Source organism: Megachile rotundata, chromosome 11 (assembly GCF_050947335.1).
Source record: "Megachile rotundata isolate GNS110a chromosome 11, iyMegRotu1, whole genome shotgun sequence".
NCBI lineage: Eukaryota > Metazoa > Arthropoda > Insecta > Hymenoptera > Megachilidae > Megachile > Megachile rotundata.
Genome location: NC_134993.1, coordinates 6,219,217 through 6,231,756, shown reverse-complemented (window position 1 = coordinate 6,231,756; position 12,540 = coordinate 6,219,217). Strand labels below are relative to the sequence as shown.

The following is a 12,540-nucleotide window of genomic DNA, read 5'->3' as shown; positions in this document are numbered from 1 at the left end:
CCGTTCTCCCGATCTCACACCCATAGATTCTTTTGGGGAGCAGTAAAATAGGAAAAGAAAAAAGGGACGGAAGAAACATATAAAAGAAAAAAATTGTACTAATTTTAACGTAATTAACTCATAATGACAGACGAAGTAGAGACTCAATTCGAGAGCGCTTCTCGCTCATTTCCTCAAATTAGTAACGCGACGCCGGCGGACATACACTGCTGGCCAAAATTAACGCACCACTTTCTTTAGCCGTTTCTTTCTTTACGTTCTGTTGGAGGTAGGATTTTGAAATTTTGAGGATAGTTGGGCTCATGGGTTATCTCAATGCTCCAGGAGTACCATTGTTTCCTGCCACCCCCTTGCGGTATCGGCGACCTTTTGAATGCTAGGGGGTCGAAAAACCGAAAAAAAGGCTCTAAATTCGATAGAAAAAAAGAAAAAATCCGAATTTTTTTTACAGAACGAGGTTCTTTAGGTTGCGGCCTTTCCGAAAATGCCCGGCTTAACCGCCTGCGACACCCCCAACCCCCTCCCTAATTTTCCGCTCCTCCCAAAGGGGCGGTTTTTTCGATTTTGCTCAAACTTTTACCGAAGCTTCCTTTCGGCCCCAGTTATACCTGGTAAAAGTTTGGTCGCGTTTGCACTAACCCCTTGGTTGCTACACGCTGTCAAAAAACCACCCCTTGCTATTTTTCCATTTTTCTCACAGTTAAAAGTCAATTTTGGACCTGCAGTTCACGGAAAAACTTGTTTCCGTGCCAATGGTATCGTTCCTGTTGATGGTTTGGGCCTGGTGTGAAACCAACCTCCGCTGAGGGGGTTCCTACTTCCAACCCTCTCAATCCACCTCTGGGGGTGGGCGGGTAAATTGGGTGCATGCGATCGATTGAGGGATCATTGGAGCATTTCTGTACAAATTTTCAAGTCGATTACTCGAACCGTTCTCGCGCGATATGCAAAAAAGTGGAAATTTTGAGATTTTCAACCACAAGTTCACCTAGCAGCCACGACTTATTGGAGGCAGTTGGCATCCCGCGGATTGGCCTCTCACGAAGTTTGAACCCTCCTCTCTTCGATCTCAAAAGATGCAATCGCTCTGAATGCCTGGGTTAAGGCCCGCTTAACGAAGGATGCAATATCCTCCCCACTCTGTGACCAGATCCTACTAGAATACCCTAATCTCTGTGCACGTGCCACGCACCACCATGACGTCGAGTCATCGCCCACGAGACACGACACCTTCGGTGATCCTGAAAGAAGAAGGCATCGACCTCTAACCATAACATTCGCGACTCTTAGAATTCGTCGCGGTCCTTAGCTATCGGTTACCATCGTTCCTTAGCTCGATGACGGACATGAGTTTATATTATTGTCATCTCAAGACCCCTGAGAACCGGGTCAAAATCCGGAATACGATGACCCTGACACATGTGCCACCTTTGCACACGGCTTGACGCTAACATAATAACTGAATATCTTAAACATTACATTACAAAACAAAAACAATGGGACGAATGGTTACCTCAGGCTCTCATTTCTTATATCACAAGCGTACATGAAAGAACAAAATAATTTTCAGAAAAAAAATACACCGACTTCGAAATGCACTAAAAAGTATAAAATAATTTCTATTTCTTAATGAAGTAATTTCTATTTCTTTGAATCATACAATTACGTCACAGATATGAATTAAACCTATTTACTCGTTAGGTAGTATATTAAATACATTTCAACTTTTTCGGAGGCGGCGCAAAATTAAAAATACCTCAGTAAACGCGTGCCACCTTTGCACACGGCTTGACGCTAACATAATAACTGAATATCTTAAACATTACATTACAAAACAAAAACAATGGGACGAATGGTTACCTCAGGCTCTCATTTCTTATATCACAAGCGTACATGAAAGAACAAAATAATTTTCAGAAAAAAAATACACCGACTTCGAAATGCACTAAAAAGTATAAAATAATTTCTATTTCTTAATGAAGTAATTTCTATTTTATTCAATCATACAATTACGTAACAGATATGAATGAAACCTATTTACTCGTTAGGTAGTATATTAAATACATTTCAACCTTTTCGGAGGCGGCACAAAATTAAAAGATTTTCTTGAACATGTCAACCTTTGGACAGCCGAACATAAGCAAAGCTTGTATATTTTTTTTTCTATACATATAACTCGACAGCACGCCGCGAAGTAGGTGTTAGTGCGTATAGAATGTAACTATGGTCTATCTAGATTCATAGAGTATGCGACGGAAAGACTCGATCGCCGCATATTCTATAAAGATAGAGCCTATCTGCCGCAAATTTGGTAATTCCCGCGTCGTGGGCTCCGTTTATAGGTTCTTAGATCCATGGCTTCCACATGCGAACGAAGTCGATTCAATTTCATTTATATCAGAAACGTTGCGAAATGAAGATGCATTCGTTACATTTACGTATATTACCAGATATATTTATAATGGTTCGTATTCTTTCTCAGGATTTATTAATTTCCAATACGCCATACCGCAATCAACTGGTTATTGGCAGTAACGTTTACTGAGGTATTTTTAATTTTGCGCCGCCTCCGAAAAAGTTGAAATGTATTTAATATACTACCTAACGAGTAAATAGGTTTAATTCATATCTGTGACGTAATTGTATGATTCAAAGAAATAGAAATTACTTCATTAGGAAATAGAAATTATTTTATACTTTTTACTGCATTTCGAAGTCGGTGTATTTTTTTTCTGAAAATTATTTTATTTCACGCTTTTTAGTGGATTGGGGAGAATTGTATAGGATACTGTGAGACAGTTCTTCCGGACTTTTTTTTGTCTGCGTAAATGCCATGAACATAATTAAGTAAAAGACAACATGGATATTCGTTTTTCAACTTTTTTTGCAACAATAATCCTTTGCAACTAAAAAATGAAAAAATTTTTGATAATGGTATCAATGGGGAGTTAGACTCCACAAGATGCGAAAGGCTTTGTTCCGATCGGTCCACCCACTTAGGAAAAACCGCCGAGCATGCATAAAAAAAATAATCCTTTGCAACTAAAAAATAAAAAAAATGTTTGTTAGAACGGTAGGGAGACTGTACCAAGCAATGGGAATAATACACCAACGTCAACGTGAACTCATCTTGCTGCATAAGTTGCGTGTCAAAGCGGCAAAGCTTAGTTAGTGTTTTGGTACAGTGCATTGTAATCGCCCTTTCTTGTCTTTCCCGTGCATAGCACGGGGCGTTCCACTAATAATAATAACAATAGTTATTCGCTAATATCACGAAAACTAGAGCTTACCGCCAATTATGCATAAGGAAAAACTCGTTTAGAATCATGCTACTAATAACGTATTAGAAGGACATAAAAATCGTTCGAAGTTGGCTTCAAAAGTTAACAACAATTTCTGTAATATCTCGAAAACAAAAGCTTTCCGTCAATTTCGCAAGAGGAAAAAGTTGTCCAGAACCACGCCCCTAACAACATATTCAAAGGACATTAAAATAGTTCGAAGTTGATTTCAAAAGTTAATAACAATTTTTTTCGCTAATATCTCGAAAACTAAACATTTCCGCGAAATTTGTATATGAATAAAATTGCACAGAATCATGTCCGCGATAAGATGCAACCCAACAGATGCAAAAGGCTTCGTTCCGATCGGTCAACCCAGTTAGGCGTAATCGGCGAACATACATAGAAAAAGAAAAAAGTTGCCGGTTGTTTTGCAATAACAACACTTTGCAATTAAAAAATGAAAAATTTTTTGATAATGGTACCAATGGGGAGTCAGCACCTACCATATGCAAAAGGTTTCATTCCGATCGGTCCATCCAGCTAGGCGTAATCGGCGAACATACATAGAAAAAAAAAAAAAAATACTGATCGAATTGAGTAACCTCCTCCTTTTTCGAAGTCGGTTAAAAAGAAATAGTACAAATTGTTCGGGAAAAATCCCGAATCGACGAACCATGAACACCGCGTTCTATATAGCTGTCTTGCTCCCGCGCGGGTACCTTCTTTTGTTTTGATACTCAGAACAAGCTGAGGGGCACAGAGGGCGAGACTAGATAGCTCGCGAAGGATCGCGAAGGCCCGCTCGACTCGAACCTTCGCGATCTATTACGTTTATTTATATACAATGCGTCGAGAAGGTTCGAACTTCTCGAACTATCTTACTCGACATGTTTATATACTCGCCGGATTCCCGGAATCCGGCAATGTTCATTTAACCGTGCTCACGACGTCACACTAACTAATCTTCGCGATATTGTATACGCTGTCGGTTCAATAAAAAAGGACACAAGTGAATTGCTCTTTTGGTGACTTACACCCTTGATTCCGTCCAGAACCATTTTCTACCGACCGTGCATCACGAACGCATCGGTCGTTATCCGGACCTTCCTTTCTTTGCGTAAACCGGTTTAACCGAAAAAACTAAACCTTTTCGGCAATCGATTCGCACACAAATTAAATTGAGGAAATAATGGATGTTTGGCTTAACAGTAACGTCAAAGGAAGAATTGCCACAAACATTAAGGAAACTTGCATTGCTACTTTAACAACATAATATTAGTGACATTAGCTTACCAGATGATAAATATATTAAGAAAATAGTGCATATAGTATTTGCTGATATACCCATTCGAGTTACAATTTGCACAGGAGATACGAGGTGTGACACAAAAGTAACGAGACTAGTCCAATAAATCATTGTACCTGCAGAATCAGTTCTCCGTGACATTATCACCTTCAAAGTAGTCCCCTTCAGCATTCACACACTTATGCATTCGGCGCTGCTATTGCTGGTAACAATTCTGGAACGAGGTTTTTGGAAGTCCTTTCGGACGATTCTCCGTTTTTGCCTGAACCTCTTCAACTGAGGTGAAATGGGTTCCCTTTAAGCAAAATTTAACTTTGGGAAATAAAAAAAAGTCGCATGAAACCAAATCAGGCGAATAAGGAGGATTCCCTATCACAATAATAATTTTGCTGGTCAGAAACTGCTTGACAGATAGTGCCGTGTGAGCGGGTGCTTTGTCCCGGAGCAACAGCCATCCATCGCTTCACAACTGTGGCCTTTTTTTCCTAATTTTTTCACGAAGTCTTTTTAGTATTTCAATGTAATAGCGTTAGTTAACAGTCTGACCACTGGGAGACCACTCAATCATTACAATTCCATTATTGTCGAATTTTGATTTTGACATGCGTTCTTTTTGGATTTTGGGGTTCCTGAAGACTTCCATTGCATCGACTGGCGCTTACTTTGTGAGTCATAGGTAAAAATACATGTCTCATAACATGTTACAACAGATTTCAACAAATTTTACAAGAAACTTGATGTTTATTCGCTGTTCGGTTTTTACGTTAGACATTTTTCCGGCAGAATGCAGTTGCACGTGTTCACTAAATAACGCAATATTTCCAAATGGTATGACCGATTCAATCGAAATTGGCAACATGGATAGAGGAGGTATGTGGGATGATGCCACAAAAATAATTGCTGCTAATTCCATTGTTTTTTCAAGTTACAGACCTAGTCTCGTTACTTTTGTGTCACACCTCGTATAAACCTTTAAGTGCATAGGTAACCAAAAATTCCGTAAATGCATAAGTGGGGTCCCTAATGGACCCCAGATTAAAATGTACTTAATTGAGAATACAGAGGAATGACATCTAAGAATCTTTATTGTAGAAGTAAAAACAAGTATTTTAATCCAAACATATAATCGGAAAGTCATAACAGAAAACAAAATTTCCAACCTTTCGCTTAGACCTCACGCAGTCTATCCCTGTCATAAATCGTTCAAAGGCAAAATAGCTACAGGCTAATTACCCCCGACGACCCTTTAAAATACGTTGACGCTAATACATGTGTACAATGAGATACTAAATATTAGGAACATGAATGCATACATGAGGTCCATTGAGGACCCCACTTACCGAATTCCGTGCTAACTTTGATTAAAGCAACAATTTATACCTGTAAACACATTGAACATAACATAAATATAGACAGAAGCAAATAGCTGAACTTTCAGTTCACAAATGGCGCGGCTAAAAATGTTTGCACAAAAAATGCAACACTGGGGTCTTTGCGGACCCCACTCATGCATTTAAGGGTTAAGACTACGTCATACGAAGAAAGAATTCCCATAATCAAAGAAAATCATACAACACCAATAGGGGGACATAATGGAATACGTAAAACTTGTCATCGTATAAGAAATAACTATTACTGAAAAAATATTCGACAAAATATCATTACATATCCTGGGACCATTACCTTTGACATCCAGGGGTTATAGTTATATATTAACAATTCAAGATAATTTAACTTGTTACACACGAGAAAGCTCTGTTTGGGTTTAAAAAAAAAGAACTTTATTTCTAGACCGGACAATATTACAATGTACTGATTATTAATGTTACAAAAATATTGATCGAACGATCTCGATATCCGACTCCGCGGTGTATCGACACGTAACACGATCTGTATCTTCTTCAACTAAAATCTGAACTCTAAATCTGGAATTGTATTCGGAACTGTATCCGGAACTGTTCGCACGCGCCTGCCTGCTTCTGTTTTTATACTCTGCTTATCTCTGAATTGCGTTATTGTCTCGAGCTCATCTTATTTGCGTCTTCTGGACCGCGTGTTATCTTGTTTACGACTTCTGACCGGTGAGAAACTAAATATTCCATAGCAGCACCTCTCATTTCATTAACTGTACAAGATGTTGCAAAAACCTTTACGGAGTACTTTATCTGTAAATTTGGATGTCCTAAAGCAATCCTGACAGACTAAGGGACATGCTTCATGAGTGCCCTGATGAAAAAATTAGCAAAAATATTCCACACACATACATACATACAGGATGTACCAAGATATGTACAGACGTTAATATCTTCCGTACATATGTACAGCCGCTCTACAGTGTACATATCTGTATCAATCTTTCCGATTCCACTTTAACCAGGGACTCCATGGGTCCAGTACTGGGTCCCTGCCTTATTGAAGTCCATGTGGTCCGGATTGGTGAACACCTCACGCAGGTACGGGTGAGGTACACCCTGCCTTCATAAGTAAATAGGTACGAGACGAGCCATCAAATACTTCAGCATACGAACACAACCATCCCAAAGACTACAACACTACTGCTACATCCATTGACGGCACGGGCCACTGTACCAACATATAGCAGGTATTTCTTTAAAGCATATTAATATTTCCGATTCCACTTTAACCAGGGACTCCATGGGTCCACTAGGACTCAGAGATACCGGGTGGTATCCGTACATATCCCGGTACATATCCAGTACATGGATGTACTGGACCCATGGAGTCCCTGGTTAAAGTGGAATCGGAAATATTGATATATTTTAACGAAATACCTGCAGTGCTGCTGGTACAGTGACCCGTGCCGTTAATGGGTGTAGCAGTAGTGTTGTAGTCTTTGGAATGGTTGTTAATGGGACGTACGGCCGCCAGGCAACAGAAGCGCCGCGATCCCAGTCCACGCCGAAGGGATGACGACGTGCCCGTTATTCCTAAAATACTGAATAAGAGCTTTGTATACAAAAGTTCGACTCGTGCCACCCGGACCATCAAGGAAAAAACAGGTAGGGCCAGTATATGTCGGGCGGAGTGTTTCTATGATGGAATTGTAGGCAATTAGCTGCCCTGGATTCATATGAGGAACATATTCCTCATTGGAAACTACGTAGTCGTCGAAGGCAGATAATTGCCGGAAAACGGAGGGCGGTGGTTCCGGAAAGTTTAAATCTGTCCAATCGACCATGTTGGCTTCGACGATAATCCGTATATCACGCAGGCCATACGTGTAGCGAAGGTCGTTGTCGCTGCCATATACACGGATTAGGTCGTGCGTGAGATCTTCTTTATAGCTCCCACATTGGGCCGCTATTAGGTGGATGGGTCAAAGCAAGTAGTTGCCCGAATAAGACGCGAAAAGCCCTTGGATGTTGGCATTGCGCCGCTTCCTCCAACGTCTCTTGGAAGGCTGTGCCACTGCTAATTAAGCCGCGGGCGTGGCAAGCTTCTTGGGCGGAGGTGTACACTCTGCCTTCATAAGTAAATAGGTCGTCCCAACTGCGGGGAACCTTGACGTGGAGCAGTAATATGCGAGTGGCTACCAATTCGGGGTTGGTCGGCGGCACTTGGAATATGCGGCCTATTCGCTGCGTTCGCTGTACACTGGCGGTCCAGGTTTTTCTGCTATTATTCCACACAAAGGCTTCGGGGATGTCACGGTATAAATATTCGCGAGCAGCTGGATTCCTTGCGTTCAGCTTAAAAAATGCCGTGAGCTGGGTATCACGATTGGCTGCCGTATTGGCCGCGCAACCTGCCTGACCATCCGCAAAATATACCGTACGATCGTTTCTCGTGTGGACCGTGAGCCGCTCTACGATGTGGGAAAGGTCATACATATGGTACGCTATAAGATGCCAGTGGGCCTCGGATGATCCAACGTACCGCAACGTCCGATACCTCCTAATCTCGCGTCAAAAGAAAAATAACGGTCGCCAAAAAATATATAAGTTCAAATATGCGTATTTGGCATTTACTTATATTGTAGGAAGTATGACTTTCTTAAGGTAACCAAATGGCGAGTCAAAACAAGCGGTCCTCATTCAAGAAAAGTGATCCGCGCGAATATCTGCGAAACTGTACGCTTTGCGGGAAAACGTTTCGAACGAAAGTCTCCTAACACACAAGGAGTATGGATTTGGTTAGGTGTATATTAACAATATCTTCGTTTTTTCCCCCTTTTTTCCCTTTTTATTGCATTTTTCCCTTTTTTTTCCTTTTTTCTTCATTTTTTCCCCATTTTTTTTTTAAATAACACTAAATCAATTCTTTTTCTTCCTTTTTTTGAATTTCCTTCATTTTTTCCCTTTTTCTTCATTTTTATTCCTTTTTTTTTGCATTTTCTTCCTTTTTATTCATTTTTCTTCATTTTTTTTTCTTTTTTTACAAAATATTTCATAAATAAATAAATAAATAAATAAATAAATAAATTGATTAAGAATGAAAAAATAAAAATTCATTGTTGCAATAGTTGTTTGTACATAATATTTTGCGTGCTATGGGGATTGTTGGTTTGTGGCAGCTGCGGGTGTGTAATTAGCACTTTTAGCTGCCTGGAACTGGTGGCTCTCGATATAGCCATATATGTACAGTTCGCCGTGGGCAAATACTGCGCTTTATTTATGGTAATTGCAAAGGCCAGTGCAACGGGTAATTGTCTTCGTACGAATTCATACTCCGCATGGCCGCCTTCGCCTGATCTAATGTCAAGGCGAGGCACGAGTATCGTTTTGTTTTTAGCCTGTCCGGTAAGGACGCGTGCCTCTATGCAATTGGTGAATAATTTTGTGACAATTAGTCGGACCCCATTGACTAGACCTATTTGCGTATTTAAATTGCGCAGAAACATCACAATGCAACCAACCTTTAATTTAATTTGGTGGTGTGGCATGCCGCTTAACGTGATCGTATTTAAGTGCTCCACGGGATATCTGTTTATTAGATTCGGTTCATCCGATACAATACTGTCCGTCGACGTGTACGTGAAATATTCACCCGGCATTTGCTCTACAATTATTTTATTTAAACGGCCACAGGTTTGATTGAGCGGTGTTAAAAGAATATTATTCTGAAAGTTTGTAGCCGTCGTCGTTGTCGTCGAGTCAGCAACAGCATCATCGCCGTAACACCAATTGATCAGTTCAATTTCGTTGCCATAGTGCAGAAAATTTTCATTACTTAAATCCAATATGTCGCCTGTCTGATTTGCCGCACCGTCCCCAACGTTCAATAAATACTGAGCAAATTGCCTCTCATCGTTCCGCACACCCATATTGGTTATTAGTCGACGTCGCTGAAAATGGCGCCATATAGGGTGCGTAATAATCGAATGAGAGATAACTTGCTCCTCTGTCGCACCGGATACGACAGGGGGTATCTGCCGAAAATCCCTTAATAAACGATCAATGACAGATAACGCGGCCTTCTCTATCAAAGAGCATTCGTCCCAAATTATTAGGTCTGCTGACCGTATACGTTCACCCAACTCACTGTTGGACGAAACGGACGAATTACTGTCGCTTAATACAGGAATGGGCAACTTGAAAGCGCTATGCGCCGTTGTCCCATTCGGCAATAGAGAGGCCGCGATACCTGTCCATGCAACAGCGATTACATTCTTTTGCCTCTTTTCAACGCTATATATTAGTGTTTTTAATAAAAATGTTTTGCCGGTTCCGCCCGGTGCATCTATGAAGAATAATTTCTGTCCCGTATCATCGTCGTCGTTATCATTAAATATAATATCCATTACGGCATTGTAAATACTTCGCTGTTCAGCGTTCAACTTATCGATATAATCATTCCGAAGTGTATCGTCGTCTATATGGTATTGAACCAAATAAGGATTCATAGCGTGATCCGTTCGAATTAAATGTTCCACTTCATCGTACCGCGTTGTATTAAAATGATCTGTTGTCAACGTCGCCGTTGCTGTCGCCGCTGCAGGAGGCGCAACAAGATTAAAGCTTTGAATCGTGCAATTGTTTGCCCTTAAATAAATTTCGATGTGGACAAGAACTTTTTTAATGCAGGCGTTAAAATCGTTTCGGCTTAACATTATAGCTTTATTATCGCTGAAGACAGTGTCTTCATAAAATGCCTTAAATAAGTGCGAAATACATCAAGAGCGTTTTGTGGTTGATTGAATATGAGACATAAAGCAAATAATTCTCTTAGGCTGTGTGACTGTATCTGTGGTCGTTGTCGTCTTCCATTTATATTCGAAGGAGGTAATGTGGTCAGCTATTCGAATAAATTTTTTATTTCATCGTCTGATTTGATGAGCTGTAAAGCGACGGCAGCTTGAAAAAAGTTTTGGTGAAGTTGGCCATTAATTGTTCGCAAATCTTCGAATGATTGGGCCTCTCGCACCCTAAACAACAAAAGCCGTAAGACGAGCAGTTCCCTGTTTCGAGGATTCACTGTCACCAAACGGGCAATTGTGTTATGTGCTCGCTGCCGACGCGTCCACGTCCTTCTATCTTTATTCCAAACGTATTGTTTCGGTAGATCGCTGTACAGTATTTCGCGAGCCTCTACATCATTTTGATTTAAAACGAACCAGGATGTTAATGTGGTGTGCTTTATGTCTCTTCGTGCTGCAGCTACTTCATCGCCACGTCGAAAATATATATTTTGTTGTCCTGGCAAATGCACAGTCAATAGAACGGAGGCATGCGATTCACCATGGACATTATAATTAAAAATATGCCAAAGGGCCTCATTTGCCCCTAAATATCTCATGCACTCATACTGTTTAATTTCATCGACCAGCTGAACGTGAACATTATTGTCGTCGTCGTCATCGTCACCAGCAACAGCAGCACCACCACCACCACCACCAATTCTGATTTCCACGTTTGCTATATCCGTACCCTTCAGGACATACTTATAAAAATATTTGACGCATTCAATATTTGTGTGGTTATTATATTTTTTACTTATGTATTGACAATACGGCACCACCCACCGATTGTCAATTTCTACATTTGTTCGACGTCCAGCGTTAGCGTTATCGTTACCATCGCCGTCGTCGTCACTATTTCTGATAAACACAGTTTTCTCAAATGTTCGTCCTGAATCGCGTCTCCTGTATAATGGGTACGAATTTGTCGCCAACGTTGTATTGTATAAGGACGTAGACTTCTCGGATATTCTTTCGAGCATTTTCCATTTATCATGCAAGGCGAATTCGGGTTCAATTGTCCGCACGGTCCATGCAATTGATGTTTGACAATAGTCTCATGTAATTGTGGAACTGCGTGCGGGTCCGGGATTTCAGTCGATATAAGTCGATCTATATCTGTCGGCAGGATCACCTTGAAAGGCTCCTCCATGTCGAGCAAGATATGTGCATGAGGTAAACCGTGCTTCTGAAATTCGATCGAATAATTATAGAAGCTCACCTTGCCGAGTATGTCGTTCTTTAATAGATTGGTTAGGAAAACCTCTAATTTCCCCTTGAATACGCGGTTTACCATGTCGTTTCTAAATTGCACCTTATCAGCTGCCCTTATCGAATCCGCTATCTCTGGCCACTCTGGATTGCATGTAAACGTAATAAAAAAGTCAGGACGCCCTAATGCTCGCACCGTCGCCATCGCGTTCTGATATAAATTCAATAAAAATCTCGGACTGTTCACAAATGTATACGGTAATATTATATTTCAGCTAATCGTTCCAGCATCAGTACCACCGCCACCACCACCGTCATCAGCACCACCAGCTGCAACGTTTTCCAAATAATCTTGCAAACCGCCGTACGTCTCGGATCGCAGTTCAGTTTGATTAGTTCTAATGTAATTTAATTTATTCGTCTCAATGCGAACTTGCAAGTCGATTGCATACTGTTGAAATAATTTTCCATAACTTTGTATGAACGACAATTGTATAGTGTTGTTGTCGTCGCCGTCATCAGAAATGTTGTTGTCGTCGTCG

The 12,540-nt window shown here is 40.7% G+C and overlaps 1 protein-coding gene across 1 annotated transcript; it reads right to left on the bottom strand.

The window, feature by feature from the left end:
- Positions 1-9,058: 9,058 nt before the first annotated feature.
- On the bottom strand, positions 9,059-12,203 carry LOC143265402 (uncharacterized). Its single transcript, XM_076537230.1, has 2 exons — positions 11,625-12,203; positions 9,059-10,702 (listed from the first exon to the last, which is right to left on the bottom strand). Exons 1-2 carry the CDS (start codon positions 12,201-12,203, stop codon positions 9,059-9,061), a joined length of 2,223 nt encoding a protein of 740 aa, XP_076393345.1.
- Positions 12,204-12,540: the final 337 nt, after the last annotated feature.

Bases quoted from the DNA above. Each gene is read 5' to 3' on its own strand.
- LOC143265402 (XM_076537230.1), bottom strand. From the start codon at position 12,203: ATGGCGACGGTGCGAGCATTAGGGCGTCCTGACTTTTTTATTACGTTT. The intron at 10,703-11,624 runs GTAACGATAACG...CACTTATTTAAG, and splicing joins TAGTGACGACGACGGCGATG to GCATTTTATGAAGACACTGT.